Source organism: Vanacampus margaritifer, chromosome 11 (assembly GCF_051991255.1).
Source record: "Vanacampus margaritifer isolate UIUO_Vmar chromosome 11, RoL_Vmar_1.0, whole genome shotgun sequence".
NCBI classification, from domain to species: Eukaryota; Metazoa; Chordata; class Actinopteri; order Syngnathiformes; family Syngnathidae; genus Vanacampus; species Vanacampus margaritifer.
This window is the reverse complement of record NC_135442.1, coordinates 21,619,196-21,638,081: the sequence shown is the minus strand read 5'-3', so window position 1 is coordinate 21,638,081 and position 18,886 is coordinate 21,619,196. Positions and strand designations below refer to the sequence as shown.

Sequence of the window (18,886 nt, the reverse complement as noted above, 5' to 3'; positions counted from 1 at the left end):
TATTGAAGATATTGTTAAATCAATCCACACTTGAAAAAGTATGGTTCATAATATATCATTTAGCCCAAAATGTTTATGACCTTTATATTCATTATGTGTTCATGCAAACTACAAACCAAACAATACAGTATTTGAAATTCAAATGTGAGACATGTACTTACCTTATTTTAAAATCACATGCATATAAACAGCCTGAAAAATGTTAATGAGTGTGTTCATGTCCTCTCACCAGAAATCAACCAGCCTTGAAGGAGTTCCAATCTCTGGGGTAAAACCTTCCAAATGCTATGTTGCTATTTACGAACGTGGTGGTCTTTCTTGGTGGTTTAGTGGAAGTGATTCTCAACTGCTGGGTCAGGAACCAAAAGTAGGAGTCAATATGGTTGGGTTGCTGACAGGAAACAAAAAAATGACAAGGCTCCTTGCTTTATGATGCTATATGACTGTTTTTCATTTAATTGACTGACATTCATGGATTTTCACACAAATACAGTATTTACTGTAATTCAGACTTTGCTAACGCATTTGTGTAGGCTAGTGATAGACTATGATGCATTCCGACATATGTAAAAATGTGTGGGAACGTAATTCCGTCGGACCCCGAGTACAGTGAAATATGTTCCCTGCCTTTGATTTGGAAACTAATATTTTAACACACATGTATCAGAAAGGTACTGGTCCATTAAATAAATTACTTGCCATGTTAATCTTCAATTCAGTTCAAGGCTCACATTCACCAATTCACTCACATGTTCATACACCAATGGGAGGCCACTGATCCATGTTGTACAATTTCAGTTGCCCAGCAGTCCGGGTCTTAGTTCTTGTATTTTGCGCATTATAACAGGTTTGGACTGCTGGCAGCCCAGTTTAGTACTTACATTTTGTATGCATTTTTAAAAATAAAATAAAAATAAGTACCGACAATAGAAAATTGTGGGTCCCGGGGGGGCAACAGCGGTTGAGAATCACTGCTTTAATGTTATTCACTATCATTTCCACTGTTACGAATTACTTTATAAAGAGGTGGGTAGTGACGCACATTTGCGCTTTTACATTTACATTGTACTTATTAGAGTAGCTTTATTAATGTAACATACATTTACACTGTCACATTTAATTACAACACTTTTTAAGTTTAAAGCACTGGGAAAAGAAGCTTTTTGCAACATGGCCCTGGTTGATCTCTTATACTCTGCTGCCACCTGCTGGCCGTTTTTTGCAATGACTACCATTGCTTAAAGCGTCATCTTCAGGTCAGAGGCTGCATCAAAGCCATCGGTATGCTCTAGCATTAAAAAAAAAAAAACATAACAAAATAGATACGTTTTTGAAACCATAACAATATTTAAAATAGAATGTTTTTATAAATTTTTGGGAGCAAATGAGTTAATTAAATGACACATGAATGTTTGTTTTATTAAAATTCTGTTTTAGTAATGAATGTTCAAATATTGCGTGTCTGTCTGAAAATGTTGATCTGCCATGCTAACAGCGACATTGTCTTTATCAGTGTCTTGGTGATCAGTCGGCAGCCCTGGTTGGTCAAATGTGCTTCAAGGATGGCCAGACCAAAAACACGTACAGTACACCTCTCACAAATTGTCTTTGTCTTCTACTTTATCTCGCAATTGTTGCTGATTCATTGCTTATGTGTTTTGTTGTCATATAAAGGTATGGGACTGGTTGCTTCATGCTCAGAAATACAGGGAACAAGGTACGTATAACAGAACATAATGTTTAACTGTCATCCTTCCTCTTCTGTATTTGAATATTTACAATTTTGCAAATTCGCCAGCCCGTGATCTCAGAGCACGGCCTGCTGACCACTGTTGCCTACAAACTGGGAATAGATCAACCTCCTTGCTATGCACTAGAGGTTTGTTAGTGCTTTGACTCGCAATGCTCCTTTGTTTGGTGTAACCTAACTCATTTGATTGGTTCCTGTCTTCCTGACAGGGCTCAGTGGCCATTGCTGGGGCAGTAGTTCAATGGTTGAAGGACAATATGGGCATAGTTCAGTCGTCCGCAGAGATAGGCACGTTACTTGAAAAACAACAAACTCAGAATGTATTTGTTGGAGCTCCTTGTTTGTCAGTGATAGCTTCTTTGTACGGAAAATCAACATTTAGTTACAGTCGTGTATTTTCTCTCATCCTCATTCCAGAGAAATTAGCTGCCTCAGCAGGGACATCTTATGGCTGTTATTTTGTGCCTGCTTTCTCCGGGCTCTATGCCCCATATTGGGAGCCGAGTGCGCGAGGGTGAGATATGCCGTGCTCACTGTGATTTGAGCATGCAAGATGGTCTGGGCGAGGGAACTTAGCTGTCTTTCTCTGTCTTTTGCAGGATCATTTGTGGCCTCACGCAGTTCACCAACAAGAGCCATTTGGCATTTGCTGCTCTCGAGGCCGTTTGCTTCCAAACCAGAGAGGTATCTATGAGCTCTGTTGGATGTTCTGACTCTTACTGTTTGGCAAGGGCCACAATACAACATTGTGCCTCTAAATGATGCTTTTAGTACTGTGATCAATTGTATGTTGGCATACAAAATATAAATTAAAAAGGAGCTTGTATCTTAATATAAAGTTATACATAAAAAGTATGTGATTTCAAATTTAGAAACCCCCTCGCCCCCAATTCAGCACACCAAACCATACCACATTGTCATGATTCTTTTCTTTTTTTTTTTTTTTTCTTTTTTCTGGGAGATCTCAGTATCGATCATTTGAAATGTCATCATCATTGTTGTCCCTTTTTTTTTTTTTTTTTTTTGTATGTGTGTTTGTGTGTGCGTGCGTGTGTGTGTGCGTGCGTGCGTGCGTGCGTGAGAAAGAAAAAAAAAAAAAATTCCCATACCGTTCACCTAAACCGAACACTTCAAAATCCAGCCAGAGTCGTGGGGCCGCCAGGAGACCCGAAGGGGGACCAAAGAAAAGAAAGAAAAGCGAAGCCCAGCACCGACCAGACACCACCCACCGGGCCACTAACCTTCACCAACCCCAGAGACATCTAAACTCCAACAAATCAGGGAAACCTCAAGGGCTCAAAGGAGAAACTGAGGAAAGGTAGAAAGGACAGACGAAGCAGAGTGAGATCCACAGACACCAGCCTCCACCGAATCAATGACCTGAGGGAGAAACAAATTGTGTCTGAGTCTCGATAGATGCTGGTGTGGTGGATCTAGCATGCATGAAAATCTCCACCAAAGAGGGGAGCCGTCGACCCCCGCCAGGACAGAGCAAGCGCAAAACCTCAGGGCCCCCCAGGCCGCGGCCGCGCCAAAGGACGACCCCCGGGCCCCGCAGGGGCCACCGGCCGGAGAGCAAACCCCGGAGCAGGAGCGCCCCCCACCCCAACGCGGCCCGCGCACACGGACAGGCGACCGCAGCACTGCTCCATACTGCGGCCCGCCCCAACCGATGCCCCCCCCCCCCCCCCCCCCAAGTTGTGTGGTGCATTAAAATTTGGAGGGGAGCTGCAGGGCGGAGACGGTGTCTCCACCCCACCCCACTCCCCCCCAAAGTGTGTTATGTGCCCTAAAATGTATTGTGCAAAACTAGTGCAGTGAGTTAAGAGGAGCGACCAGCTGGGCCCCCCCCAACCGGGCGGGGGGGGGGGCGCACCCGCCCACCAAAAACCCCACCCACCCCACCGGGACCCCGGCGTGGCTCGCCCCCCGGATACCGGGGCCCGCCCGAAGTGCCCGGAGGCCCACCAGAGCGGGGCGGGCACAACACCAATCCCGCCCACTCCCCCGGAGCGCCGAGACCCGGGCCACGGATGGAACCCCCGGCCTAGGGGAGGGGGAGGAGGGCGGACAGGGGAGGGGGAGGGGACGGGGGAAGGAGACGACAGGAAGGGCAGGAGGCAGCGGCAGGGCCGCAGAGAGAGGGGGAGAGGAGGAGGAAGGGCGACGAGGGAGAAGGGACAGGGAGGCGGAGGACGGGCGGGGTGAGGTGAAGAGGGAGAGGAAGCAAGGGGGAGGAAGGGGGAGGGGAGAGGGAACCACGGGGCACCCCGGCGGCCCACAGGCCCCGACCCGCGTCGCCGGACCCAGAGCGACGGACCGCGCCGGGGCGGCGCCGCCCCGGACACCAGGGAGAGCCCCGCAACACAGCACCCCCCACGAGACCCAGGGAACGACCAAGACGCAGCCGCCACCCAGCAGCCAACAGAGGGGCAGACCCGCCCACGCCCAGCCAGGGGGGACAGCACCTGTAGAGTTAGTCCCCTGGCATGCAGTGAATCCGAATATTAGCCCTTAGTGCCCATTGGAGGTGAATCTGCTCGATCCTGTTGGCAGCAACTGGGTTCCTGACTATAAAAATACAACCATTAGTTACAAACTGTCAAATGCAGAGACATCAATGTAAGTTATCACGATGTGGTGGCTCTCGCTAACAGGCAGAATTAAATAACCAGAATTAGGTTAAAATATTCTATATACGTAGACCATATTTCTATGAATTTTGATATTTGTTTTTTATTTGAGGCCGATATTTTTTCCATTAAAATGTGATTTATGAGGAGGTTAGACCATTGGTCGATATTCAGAGTTTGTTTATTTTTCCAGTTAACAAGAATTGTTTTTTTAGCGATAGTAAGGGCTACAAGTGTAGATTGAAATTGTTTATGTGGTTGGTCAGTTGTTGTTAGGTCACCTAGCAAACACAAGTTTGGAGATAAAGGTATCCTATAGTCCAAGATAGCGGAAAGTTTTTCTAAGACTTTAGTCCAGAAATACATAACCGGAGTGCATAACCATAAAGCATGAAAATAAGTGTCTGTAGTGTTTTGTAAACACTGGAGACAAATGTCGGAGTCGGAGAGCCCCATTTTCTTCATCATATATTGAGTAATGTATGTTCTATGGATAATTTTGTATTGGATAAGTTGTAAATTTGTGTGTTTTGTCATTTTAAATGCATTTTCACAAACTTGAATCCAAAAGTCAGATTCCGGAGCTATAGACAAGTCTGTCTCCCATTTTAAGATGGGTAAAGACATTTTATCCGTATATGAAAGTAACATATATTTTTGAAAGTTTTTTTGTTGTTGTCGGAGAAAGCTTGGTAATATCTTTAGCTAAGCCAGGCGGTTGGAGCGTACCCTGAAGTGTTGGAATTTGTTTCTTTATCATATTTTTAATTTGCAGATAATGTAAAAAATTTCCGTTTGTTATTTTGTATTTTTGGAGCAAAGATGTATATGATATAAACATATTATCTGAGAAGAGATGGTGAAGATGTGTGATTCCTTTCTGCTCCCACACACCTAAATAAAACGTTTGGTTGTTAATTCGAAAGTCAGGGTTATGCCATAGGGGAGAAAGCCCATAGGGCTCCACTTGGGCTTTTGTAATTTCTAATGCCTTCCACCAAGCAGTCAGGGTGGCGGAAATCATTGGGTTTTTAAAACAATTATGTCGCTTAATCGGTGTTGTAATAAAGAGTAAATCTAGAAGTCTGAGGTTATTACAATCCTTCTGTTCTAGTTCCAGCCAACAGTTAGTATCTCTGTTGGGTTGTGCCCATAGAACGATATATTGTAGCTGGTTAGCTATATAGTAGTACATAAAATTTGGTGCCTCTAGACCACCTTTGGATTTACTTTTCTGAAGAGTAGATAGACTAATCTTTGCTTCTTTTTTTTTCCAGTAAAATTTTGTAACGGCTGAGTTCAACAACTGGAACCATTTAGCCGTAGGTTTAAATGGAATCATTGAAAAATAGTTTATTTTAGGTAAAACTTTCATTTTAACGGTGGCTATTCGTCCTATTAAAGAAATAGGAAGATTATTCCAGCGTTCCAAGTCACTATGAATGTTATCCAGAAGTGGAGAAAAGTTTAAATGAATTAAATCAGTTAATTTAGGTGAGATTTTTATGCCTAAGTATTTTAAATTACCTATAGGAAATGAGTAATGTGGGTCCTGGCTTGCAGGGTTCCATGAATTTTCTGTAATTGGTAGAAGTGTTGATTTTGTCCAGTTAATAGAATAATCTGACAACTGTGAGAATTTAGTTATTAAGTTAAATACTTCCCCTAACGAAATCGCCGGGTTTTCTAAATAAAGTAAAATATCATCGGCATATAGATTAATTTTATGTTCTGTTACCCTAGAGTGAATTCCTTGAATCCTTCTTTCCTGGCGTATGGCTATTGCAAGTGGCTCGATAAATATTGCAAATAATAAAGGGGATAGTGGGCATCCCTGTCTTGTGCCTCTCTGTAAAATAAAGCTCTTAGATATAATCCCGTTAGTAGTAACTGTAGCTTTGGGAGAATCATATAATACTGACACCCAGTGGATAAATGATTTCCCAAAGCCAAATTTATTTAAAACAGCAAAGAGGAAGGACCAGTTAACTTTGTCAAAAGCTTTTTCTGCATCCAACGATATAATAACTGCCTTCTTATCATGCCGCTGTGACATGCTAATAAGGTTAAAGAGCCTCCTAATATTATTAGTAGAGTGACGATCTTTAATAAAGCCTGTTTGGTCGCTATGAATAATTGTCGAGATTACTGTTTCTAATCTAGATGTGAAAGCCTTAGTAATAATTTTGATATCAGTGTTAATTAGTGAAATCGGACGGTAACTTGATGGAAGGGTGGGGTCTTTTTCTGGCTTTAATAAAAGTTTAATTGCTGCTGTATTCATGTGTGGACGTATGTAACCATTAGTTTTAATTTCTGTTACTACTCTTAAGAATAGCGGAGCAAGCATTAACCAGTAGTGCTTAAAAAATATAGCCGGATAACCATCTGGGCCAGGTGCCTTGCCATTAGGCATACTATCTAGAGCACTGTACAACTCGTTTATAGTAAGTGGCGCTTCTAACATATCTTTATATTCAGTAGTTAACTGAGGCATATTTAAGCTACTGAGGAATGCCTCAATATGCTCAGGGTTAGGTTTGTTAGTTTCTGAGTATAGGTTGCGATAATAGTTTAAAAAATTTGATTAATTTCTTCTGGTGATTGTGTACATTCACCAGTTGTCCCTTTAATAGCCGTTATAAGAGATTTTTCCCGATTGCGTTGAAGTTGGTTTGCAAGAAATTTACCTGATTTGTTATTATATTCAAAGTTGTTGTATCTCAATTGTTGTATTATAAACTCTGTCTTTTTAGTTAGCATATCGTCTAACTGTATTTTTGTATTTTGTAAGTCAGTCCATATTTGGTCATTTGGGTTTATTGCGTACTCATCCGTCAGTTGTTTAATTTTATCTTCCAAGTCATTTTCAAATTTTTGATCCTGTTTCTTTTTATAAGATGAATATGATATAATTTTACCTCTAATTACTGCTTTCCCAGCTTCCCAGAGAAGAGATGGCGATAGGCCTGGAGAGTCATTTATTTCCCAAAAGTCTGCCCACTCTTTCCTTATAATTTGATCAAACTCTGCATCGTTTAGCAGTGAGATGTTAAAACGCCATGTTGGTGGTGGTTTAAAGGTATAATCAACTTGTAGGGAAAGTGAGACTGGTGCATGGTCGCTAATAATAATAGGATGTATTTTTGTAACAGTTTTATCAGCAATAGAGTTATTTGTAAGAAAATAATCAATTCTTGAAAAAGACCGGTGTACAGCGGAAAAGAAGGTAAATTCCTTCTTATTTGGGTTTTTAAGTCTCCAGCTGTCGACGAGGCCAAAATCATCCATATATTCCCCTATTACTTTAGTAGATTGTAATCGCCTTATACATGTTGTGTTATTAGAACGGTCTATTAATGGATTTAAGACTGTGTTAAAGTCTCCTCCAATAATAATAGTAGAGTTCGCTGCTAAATCAAACAGCTGAGAGAAAAATTCATAGAAAAAGGCCGGATCATCATTATTAGGGGCATGATTCTTTTCTAACGTTGTCTACAAATTCTTAAACACATACTAAGTGTGGTAAACTTTTAGTTTCCTGGTTTAAAACGGCACTAGCTGGTGTGTTATCACATACAGCCTTTAAAGGAAAAGTCAACCCAAACATTTTCTTTACAATATTTTGTATGTGCTGAGGTAATAGCCAATCACAGCTCACCTGTTTTCTGAGTTTGGTCATGTGACATAATGTGGCATTTGCAAGCTGAGCTGTGATTGGTCGTTACCAGAGCCCTGACAAACTGTGATGTCATTTTCAGTCGACAGGAAGTGACAAAATGGCCGCCCACTGAGATGGATAGAAATAGGTGGATTTTGTTGCTTTATTCACATTCCACAAACACAATATTAATCGGAATATCATGTTTGGACGAGTCGGGCTGCATACATTACTATTATTGTAAAGAAAATTAGGGGTTATCTTCCCCTGTAAGGAACAGAAAGTGTGTTGTCTGTGACATTGTGTGTTGTGTTTCCAAACTACGTTGTGTGGTCTGAAGAAGTCAACAATTTGTAATATACCTCAAGTTTTATTAACTAACAGGGTCAAATCTAACCTCAAACAGGTTGATTATCATGAAGTATGTTCACGATTACTTCTGAATTAAGCACAGTGAGCTGTGACTCATTAGGTTGATTTTGTTTTTAAATTACATTTTAATGTAGTAGATAGCTAAACTGAAGTTTTCACTAAGTTGTAAAAAAAAATAATTGAATATATTTCCTAACAACATATAGTTTTCAAACTGCTAGCAAGATTTGAATTTAGCCTCGCTAGTCTCAACAGCTGCTACATTGCTAGCATGACTTATTTGTGATGGAGTGCTGTGTTTTTACCCTAATTTTGTCACAAGAGCTATGCAAAATGTTTTGTTACAATACTTTGTACAAACTGGAGGTAAGTAGTAACTTCGGCTGCTGGGTGTCCCTGATGACGACACAGTGAAGCTACGTGTGTGCCCGCCAACATCTTGGCAACATCCCTTGGTAAAATAATAATTATAAAATTAGAGGCATAAGATGGGCCAGGGAGGGATGATTTTTCCCTAATATCACTGTAATAATTTTCAAAGATTTTATCATTTTTTATCAATGTTAGCAACTCCATCAACAAGATTCAGGTGATTTCTGGAGCTTCTTTGTACTAAAGTGTATGACACTCTTTTGTATTAGATTCTCGATGCAATGAACAAGGACAGCGGTGTCCCTCTGGTGCAGCTGCAGGTGGATGGAGGCATGACAGCTAACAGATTACTGATGCAGCTGCAGGCCGACATCCTTGGCGTGTCTGTAGGTATGAGTGTGCACACAGACAACATGCTGGACCTGAATAATACCATTTGCCTGATCCTCCACTGTTCTTAGAAAAATCTTGTCAACAAAATGTACTTGAAATGTTGACAATACTCATCTAACAGGTAAACTATGGAGGACCAAAACTTCCAAAATTAAAAATAAATAAATTACTAAATAAATAAATGAATGAATAAAAGTGAAAATAAAAACGGATATAAAAAAATACAATTCAAAAATTAAATACAGAAAAAAAATATAAAAGGAAATAAAAACTATATGTGTGTGTGTATATATATATATATATATATATATATATATATATATATCCCTAAATAAATAAAAAAATAAAATGAATTTCCAAAAATAAAAATAAATACAAAAATAAGTGACGGAGTGATTGATATATATACACATATACGTGTATATATATATATATATATATATATATATATATATATATATATATATATATATATATATATATATATATATATATATATATGTGTGTGTGTGTGTATATATATATATATATATATATATATATATATATATATTTAAATAACTTCCATTGCTTTAAGCCACCTCTTCATGTCAGAAGCTGCATCAAAACCTTCTGTATGCTCTTGCATAAAAAAACAAAAAAAAACTTGTAAACACGTATTTGGAAGTGATGGAAAAAGTATTAAAAAACATTTTTTATGCGTTTTTGGCTTTGAATGAGTTAATGGCAGTTTGCATAACCCAAGTACAGTCACTGCCTTCTTCACACTCTAATGGGTTAAACTAAGCAATGCAACCTTAATAGTGTGCTGAGACGAACGCAGCTTGAAGTTGTCCTCCTCCATCAACAAAAAGTAATTTTACATTTACACAAACACAGAAGAGTGGAGGACAGAGAACAGTGTTATACTCCAGCATTTTCCCACAGTCTCAAAACAAAGTAGGATAATTGGGCAGTACTCATAATTGCCAATAACTGTGTTCCGTGCCTCTCTCTTTTGTCTTTTGTCCATCGAACTACAGTCCCAGCTCCCTGCCACGTTAAACTGGATCATTGAGCTAGATAACGGTTGAGTGAACTCAAGTCCAGTTGCTCTGTCACAGCTTTTTTTGTTTTTTGTTGCCTTTTTCCCATTGTCATGATGATCCAGTGAAACCCTCAATGTCAGAGACTACAGCTCTCGGTGCTGCCATGGCAGCAGGGGCCGCAGAGGGGGTGAAGGTGTGGAGCCTGATTCCCAGTGACCTTCCTCACATCAGCTCTGAAAAATACCAGCCACAGATCAACTCCGACGGTAAGAAAGCAAAACGTGTGAACAATCTGGCAACAAATAGCTCTCCCGAAATCAGCTCACCTTACATGTAATCTTCTCAGAGAGCGAGTTGCGCTTCGCTCGCTGGAAGAAGGCTGTTCAACGATCCATGAATTGGGAGACCACCGAGCCAGAGCCAGGCTGCGGTGACAATGGTATGGCATCTTTTGTCTTGGATGCACCTTGAATGCACTCTCTTACTGTCAAGTTTAGCAATGAAGGTGAACGGCATCCCCTGGGGGGTCTCTCCTCCACCTCCCCAACCAGAGTGGACCCCTAAGGTCCGGCATTTGCTGCTGCTACTTTGCTTGTTATTCTTTGGACAGTCAATTTGGCTTATGGAGGACCAAAACTGCCCAAATTTAAAATAAATGACTAAATCAATCAATCAACATAAACATAAAACAGATATTAAAAATGTAATTCAAAAATTTAATACAAAAAAAATAATCTAAATGGAAATTATATATATATATAAATCAAAGTAAAAATAAAAAAACGAGAATCAAAAAATAAAAATGAATATAATAAATGTTGAAATAAATACAAAATATAGAATTAAATATCAATCAATAAATAAAAACGCTCTGCTCTCACATTTATTTATTTAATGCAGCAGACATTCTCTTAGGTTGAAATGTTATTGAACTGAGGGGGCTCACTCGACCAATGAAAGGCAGTTTGCAACAGCGGAGCCCAGCCCAAGACCGCCCCCTCATTTGAATAACATTTTGACCTGACAGAGCGTCTGCAGCATGAAATAAATAAATGAGAGCAGAGGCGTTTTTATTTATTGACATTTAATTCTCTTTATATGTTTATTTTGGGATTTATTTCAACATTTAATTTTATTTTTATATTTTGAATCTCGTTTCTTATTTTTGTTTTACTTTTATTTATATAGGGATATATACAGTATATTTTTATTTTTATATCCATCTATATTTTTGTTGTATTTAATTTTTTAATTATATTTTTTCTATCCGTTTTTTTTCTTCACTTTTATTCATTTTTAATTTTGGCAGTTTTGGTCCTCCATATTGGGTGTCTTGCAGGTCCTTAAAGGGATACTATCATTGAGCCATTTTCAACAGTAAAAAGTTCATTTGTCCAGAATAAATATGGTAACTGCATTAGTTTTTAAAGGTATTAATGTTTTCAAATTCATTCTGGACAAAATATGAACTTGTTATTGCTGAAAATGGCTCAATGAGTCAAGTATCCCTTTTAGTCTTAATATTTAAGCGTAATAAATGTGAAGCTTCCAACACCACGCTGGTTATGAAACACATTGAAAGTTATTTTAAAGAACGTGTCACGAACCCTGCACTGATGTGTATTGCATAGTGGAAGAATATTTCTGCATGGCTGTGCAAAAGAAGCTAGCTGTGTGTCTTTTCTCATGCCACTTTCCAATTCATTTTCCAAACACTTTAATTGTCCCTCATTCATTATTTTTCCCCCCTATCCCCCAGATAAGCAACAGTAACCTAAACGTGGCACAAGACGTACATGGGAATGAAGGTGCTAGGTGCAGCCAACTCACAGCTGTGACGCAACTCATCATTGCACAATTGCCAGTTGGAATTAAGAGTGGAAGCTGTGGAGCAATGACAAGTTTATTTGGAAAAAAGGGAACACTTACCAATTCAGATTTTTCTAGGAATGGTGGTGCAGGTATCTCTTTTGTGGTCAGAAATTGTACTCCAAAAGGTGTTATAATAGCAAAATGAGCATTTGAAGTGAACATGGTTTAAAGTTGAATTAGAAATGTTAAGAAGAAATAATGAAAAATAAATACAATGTCATTTGTATGCACTGTTAAAAGGTATCATGAGATTCAAACATATTTTTTATGGGAGTTTGCAACAGGTGGAAAGACCATTATCATGTGGAATATCAAGTAGTGAGTGTTAAAATAGTGTTAATCAGTGTCAACATGGTCATTGGAGACATTTTGACAAAAATATTATAGCTCACTAACTTTGACTAGTAATATGTATCAGCGTTGATTAAAAAAAAAAAGGTGCTTTTTGCAATCAAGATGACTGATGCAAGATGAAAAACTACAGTTTCTCAAGTACTGTTGAAACTTTTCAGTTTCCCTGTGCAATTTAATTGGCAAGTACAGCTTCAGTCATCTGATAGAATTTACAGATTTCCATAGTGGAGGTTTTTTTTTTTTTTTTTTTTTAACATCAGTACCTGAAACCGTCTTATGGATTTAATGATCTCATCTCAAATAAGCAAAACAAATAAAACCATTTTCAATATGCAGTCTCGTCAGATGTAATATTTTAATCCAATGTATTTAAGTTTTGTGAACAAATGTGTGCAGTCACACAAACATGGAATTCTGCAGATCAATATATAAAATATACAGGAAATAGCCCCAAAATACAATTCCTACAATTTACGGAGAACAAGGACATACACAGCGTTTCTCATTATAATGTAAAACTGCTGTTTTTCCTGAAACTCTGACAAGGAACCAGGCCAGGGATTCTAATCATCCCATTAACGAGAGAACTGCCTTTTGTCATTCCGTCCTTTGTTGACATGCTTATAGATTTTGGACTTGTGCACATTCTTAGATTTCTGGTAACCAAAACCGCCGCCGCCGCCTCGCTTTTGCAGCTTTGCACCTTTACTGCCGTGGACATCTGAGGAAAAGAGTTGCGTTAAGGAGAACTGGTTGAATATCACATTGCTTTTTGCAATACACGCTTCAAGATTATTTTCCCGCATTAAATGACAGAAAAGGATACTGAGATCTACGTAGGGTGGGACTTTGAATCCAAACGACAGCGCCACCATGAGGAGGTTCAGCGTATTGACGCTGTAGATCTGTTTGAGCGAATGAGAGTCGTAAGACCTCACATAAGATTTGTAGGCTTCTTGGGCCGACTTGTGAAGATAATAATTCTTCTCAATCAGCTTCTCCAACTACAAAAGAGAATTTAAACAGACGTCAGAACATTACACCTCAGGTACTCAAAGTACTAGATTTCTTACCTGGGATTGGATATCTGAGATTTTGCTCCAGGAAAATTCAAACTCACTCAGGGGGACCTGGAGAAAACAGGACATTTCTGTTACTCTGCCATGAAAAGTGTCATATATTATCAGGCATTGTGAAATATTTACCTTGGCCTGCTTGAGAAAGCGCAAGAATCCAAGCTCCTCCGGTCTCAGGATCAGGAGTGCGTGGCCTCTGCCATTGATGCCTCGAGCGGTTCTGCCCACTCTGTGGATGTATTCCTGTGGGCAGGAAGTTACGTTTGTAGAAGCTTGATGAGGTTAGAAAGGAAACCATTTTTCATAATGATGTGTGCTTGCTGAGTTTAGATGGCTTCAATGCAAAGGTCTAACTTCGTGAATGGATGTACATCACCAAAACATCTTCAAAGGGTCAATATGAGCTAGAGATGTCAGAATTAATCAATTACTATTAAATTAACTAATTCAACCCCCAAAATGTATAAATACATTTTTAATACTTTGTCTTACACTCCCAAAAACAGTTATACATTTTTTTGGTGTTTTTTATGCTAGAGCATATAGAAGGCTTTGATACAGCTTCTGACACGAGGTTGCTTAAAGCAATGGTAGTTATCACAATAAAACGACCAGTAGGTGGCAGCCGAGTATAAGAGAGCTTTTGTTGAACTAAAAAGGGACCAAATCCTTGAATTTCAGCCTCTCAACTAATTTGGATTTTTGTAGTCCTTCATAAAACCAGACTGGTTCATGCGTTGAATAAAAATAAAACATCTGCAAACATTTGCTTTGACTTTGGAAAGCAATGACTGAATCAGTATAATTTACAACAGGTTGGTGAATACAAAATCAATCTGTCTCGTGCGATATTGCTTATTTGTTTAGACCTTGGGGTCATCTGGGGGGTCGTATTGGACGATCCAGTCCACCTCCGGGATGTCTAGGCCTCGAGCGGCTACGTCAGTACAGAGCAGAATTCCTGAGTCTGCGTTGCAGAACTGGAAGAAGGTGGTGGTGCGTTTGGTCTGCTTCTGCTTGCCCTAATCGGTGGAGAACGTGCAATTGACAGACCCGCGGACCACACATGACACAAGTGCCACTGATAGATAACGTGTATGACAGCTTACATGGATGGCCATTACAGGGAGGTCGATGTAGTTGAGGAGTTCATAGTGGAATTTGACAGACATGCAGGAGGAGAAGAAGACCATCAGCTTCTTCTTGCGGTTCTTCTTCAGGAAAGTGAACAGCAACAAGAAGCGCTTCTCTGATGGACACACGACATAGCCCTGCAGTAAAGCGGATAGACGATGGTGAAGACGGAGCCTGGCCACATCAGTCTGCTGTCGTGCCACTAACATACCTGCTCCAAACCATCGACCGTGGCGTTGTCCTTATTGTCATCTACCCCAACATAGAGGGGCTCTTTCTTCAGTGAAATACGAGCCAAGTCCTCCACCTTACGAGTCTGTGTTGCTGAAAATAGCATGGTCTGTCTTTTCTCTGCAGAAAAGACCCAACAACCCTCACTTATTTGGATTTTTAAACTGAGAATATACATTGCATAATGCAATAAGCATTAGGAACTACAATGGAATAGATAGGAAAAACAAGGTATAAAAAAACATACTGGGCAGAAGCTTGATGATCTGCTTGAGTTCTTCCTCGAAGCCCACCTCCAAGATACGATCAGCCTCATCAATAATCAAACACTGCAAGTTCTTGAACATGAAGCCGGGCGTGTTCTAAAGATACAGGTGCAGAAAGGGATAACACTTACTGTTATTACATGTATGAAGAAGGAAACTACAGTATACAACGTTTTGTGTTAGGTCTGAGCAATTGCGTCACATCTATTTTATTTCCATTTAAAAAAAACATTTCTCCTCTAAGCAGCTCTTTTTTTTTGTTAATATAATTCAAATCAACATCGAAATGTAATAGAATAAAATTTTCAATTTGCAAAGGCTGCAATTTGGTGGTGGGATTTATTTCGGCTAGTTGACCAACATTTTTTAATGTGTATATTCATTGATTCATATAGCGTCTAGTTAAGAAGTGCAGTGTGCATGTTTACATAGCATTGTTTCATGAAACATGCAAATTTGAAGTGATAAAGCATCAGATTTGTTAGCATTATTGTTCTAATATGTGTTAGGTCTTAACTGACTTATTTGGTAGAATGATGTGAAGTTGTCGCAGTGAACACTATAAAGACTGTAAGTCAAGTTGCTAAACTGTCATTCAAATTTATTCATGGTTCACATTTGCCTTTATTGTAGCGTAATCCTAACATAAAACATTTATGTACAATAAATAAAAAGCCCTGGCAACAAAAGTGAGTACACCCCCTAAGAGAAACTTTACAAAGGCACTAGTCATGTGCTGTACACATCTCTCAAACAAGATCATTTTTGTTACAGTACATAGTCTCTCTCTCTCTCTCTATTTTTTTTTTTGCAAAGCCCTTATTGATGGCTATTATATTATCTTGATATTATGCAGCGAGATGCCAGCTCACCTGGAGGTGATCCAGTAGACGGCCTGGCGTTGCCACCACAATGTTGACCCCATTGGCCAGTTTTTGAGCCTCTGCTGATCGGTTGCTGCCTCCCATGATCAGGCCGTAGGTGTGCACGTGGTGGGTCATCAGTTCTTTCAGCACACCATACGTCTGCATTGCCAATTCGCGCGTCGGAGAAAGAATCACCACACCGGTCCCTGACAGAAAGATGGCAGACAAAAACAATTTACGCTACTATGACCAAAACACACATGCAGTCCGATAAGTCGAACCCGCAAAACAATCAACATTCAACCAATGTGCAATATTAAACACTGGGTTAGGTTTACCATTTCTGGGCATAAATTTAAGTTTGTAGATGAGCTCTATGGATGGAATTAGAAAAGCCAAGGTTTTACCACTCCCAGTCTTGGCAGCGGCCAGCACATCTCTGTTCGTCACAGAATGGACAAATTCCACGTTAATAATCATTTTCATTCAAAAAGCATACAGCGTTGATGTCACATTAGGTTTGGGACGTGTGTATATTGAATGACCAAGATTTAGATTCGCACCTTCCCTCCAGCAGAGGACGAATGCTTTTGTGCTGGATTTCCGTCATGTGTTCAAAGCCCATCTCCTTCACTCCTTTCAGCGTGTTTTCACTCACCAGTTCAGTGAGAGAAGCAAAAGATGTGTCCTCAAATGCACCTGACAGAAAAACCAAAATATTACAATTGCAACTGCATTTCACGAAACATTAGAGCTGTGCAATTAATCAAAATGTAATTAAAATTTCAATTATTAACACTCCACAATTACAAAATCAATATAATCCTCAAAAAAGGTTTTATAATATTTTTTCCGTTTTTTTTTTATTTATACATTTGCACATTTATTTTATTTTAAAATAACAGATTTAATAAGTTTTGCTTCATCCAAAAGGAACTTGCAGAATGATAGTGTTTCAAAGAAATTTGTTTGTCTTAATATTTCTTATTTGTTTTTCACGTTTAAACATTTTCTTGTTTTGTACCAAAAAATAAATGATCGTCCTACAAGCTTCACTCCAACTTCAAGTTTTTGACAACATAAATAAATAAATATTATTATAAATATATATGATTATAAATTCTGTTTGGTCCAAAAGGAACTTGCTTTTTTTTTTAAAAAATTGGTCTTAATGTTTTAAATGCTTAAACATTTTCTTGTTTTGTAGCCAAAAATAAATAATTGTTTGAATAATCGTGATTTCAATCATTGCCAAAATAATCGCGATTATTATTTTCCCGTAATTGAGCAGTCGTTATCCATCTCAGGGTCGGCCATTTTGACCCTTGCTGTTGACTGACAATTAGATCATATGGCAGATATTGTATAGCACATTTGTATGTTTGTCGATGGCCTCTATTGTCAATACTTCTGCCATCAACATTTTATTGTATTCATAGTTCTGGGATGTTCATACCTGTTTGTGCATGTTTGTTTACTGATCATTTCAAATGTGCACTTTTTCTACAATGGGATGGAAATGTAATTAAAAAAATTAATCTGATTTAATTAATTGAAAAATAAAAGAACAATTAAATGACTATTAAAACAATCTTTAATTGCCGTCCTACATTTAACAATACAGTGTAACGTGTACTTGCAGTTAGTCTTATCAGAGAAGTCAGGTGTGACTCCTCTCATCACAAAGACAACCACAAGAGTCTATGTGCGCCTTGACTGACACCCATTTCATGATGGAAACATTGAAAGGGCAACACTTTAAGGCAACAGTACTCATGTCTAAAACTAAGCAGGCTACATTGATATGAATGGAAATGCAAATTACCTGTCAAGCCAGACGGTAGCTCAGGTAGATCATCTTCCTCAACATCCGCCTCCTGCTCCGTCGATTTGACTGCTTCCTCCTCCTTCTCCTCCTCTACCTCAGCACCATCTTCTTCCCCATTTACTTGGTGTACAGTTTTGAGCTTTTTCTCAGCTAAAATAAGGATCATGACATCAATTTGAGCAATAACAGTAATGGTGCTTTATTTTTTGGGGGCAAAATGGTTCCTTACAGTTTAAGAGTTGTGTTACCTGGTGATTCAGCAGTGAGAGGTGTCTTTCTTTTCTTTTTTTTCTTTTGCTTCACAAAGTTTCCCGGTGCACCTGCTTGAATGTCAACTGGCTCATTGTCCTGTTTCTGCTGTTTTTGGGGTTTAGTTTCAGCTTTACGCACTTCTTCAGGGCATTTCTCCTCCACACTGACTGACCTCACTACGAAAAGCATTGAATCATAATGTGAACTTCCATTAAAAACTGATGCACTGTACTTTACTTCCTCCTTAATGTTGATGCATTTGAGTGCACTGCTTGAATACACAGTAGCCTATGGTTACTTCTGTTAGAATTGGTTCGGTGGAAATTCAAGAAATTTAAAGCCACACAACACACAAATCAAAAGGATGTTTGCAAAAGCTCTCGTTTACATACATAAACGATGATATAAAAAAATGGATTCCGGGAAGTTATGAGCTCATTTACCACCGAAATTATGAGAAGTTTATTTGTTGAAGCTTTATAATAATTAAAACTAGGAATCATGCCGCAACAAGCTAACGATGCTAATGAAGCTATCAGTGGCCGCCAAGAACAGCAATCATCATATTTTGATAATCAGTACCTACCAGACGCTTCGTCCTCTACGTGCTTCTTGAGTAGTTTGCGCTCTTTGTTTTTTTCGTTTCTTTTATGGATTTTCTTACGGAGAAGCTTCATCTGTAATTCGGCCATGTTGACCACAGAAAAACACGTGTAAACGGGCAGAACAGGACCCTGTTCAAGGAGAAACCTGAAAGTTGCCTGAATGAAAATGTCAAGGACCCCACAAGGTGACGTG

The 18,886-nt window shown here is 39.0% G+C and overlaps 2 protein-coding genes across 3 annotated transcripts in view; one reads left to right on the top strand and one right to left on the bottom strand.

Annotated features, from left to right (window-relative positions):
• LOC144060674 (glycerol kinase-like) overlaps positions 1 to 12,324 on the top strand; it is a 29,429-nt gene extending 17,105 nt beyond the window's left edge. Inside the window, exons 9-19 of one of the 2 annotated variants that reach the window (XM_077580412.1) lie at positions 233 to 268; positions 1,514 to 1,581; positions 1,675 to 1,717; positions 1,799 to 1,879; positions 1,960 to 2,038; positions 2,168 to 2,264; positions 2,350 to 2,434; positions 9,058 to 9,178; positions 10,332 to 10,475; positions 10,556 to 10,648; positions 11,969 to 12,324. In XM_077580412.1, coding sequence (XP_077436538.1) covers positions 233 to 268; positions 1,514 to 1,581; positions 1,675 to 1,717; positions 1,799 to 1,879; positions 1,960 to 2,038; positions 2,168 to 2,264; positions 2,350 to 2,434; positions 9,058 to 9,178; positions 10,332 to 10,475; positions 10,556 to 10,648; positions 11,969 to 11,982 — 861 coding nt within the window. In that variant the 3' untranslated portion in view covers positions 11,983 to 12,324. Of the gene's footprint in view, positions 1 to 232; positions 269 to 1,513; positions 1,582 to 1,674; positions 1,718 to 1,798; positions 1,880 to 1,959; positions 2,039 to 2,167; positions 2,265 to 2,349; positions 2,435 to 2,891; positions 3,326 to 9,057; positions 9,179 to 10,331; positions 10,476 to 10,555; positions 10,649 to 11,968 lie in introns of those variants that run through there. The other variant, XM_077580413.1, reaches the window with a different exon arrangement.
• Positions 12,325 to 12,776: 452 nt separating this feature from the next.
• ddx18 (DEAD (Asp-Glu-Ala-Asp) box polypeptide 18) lies at positions 12,777 to 18,869 on the bottom strand. The gene is made up of 14 exons (XM_077580411.1): positions 18,675 to 18,869; positions 18,085 to 18,264; positions 17,834 to 17,986; positions 16,572 to 16,707; positions 16,347 to 16,447; positions 16,015 to 16,214; positions 15,124 to 15,238; positions 14,857 to 14,996; positions 14,621 to 14,782; positions 14,381 to 14,533; positions 13,641 to 13,754; positions 13,509 to 13,565; positions 13,262 to 13,439; positions 12,777 to 13,156 (listed from the first exon to the last, which is right to left on the bottom strand). Exons 1-14 carry the CDS (start codon positions 18,778 to 18,780, stop codon positions 13,011 to 13,013), a joined length of 1,941 nt encoding a protein of 646 aa, XP_077436537.1. The 5' UTR covers positions 18,781 to 18,869; the 3' UTR covers positions 12,777 to 13,010.
• Positions 18,870 to 18,886: the final 17 nt, after the last annotated feature.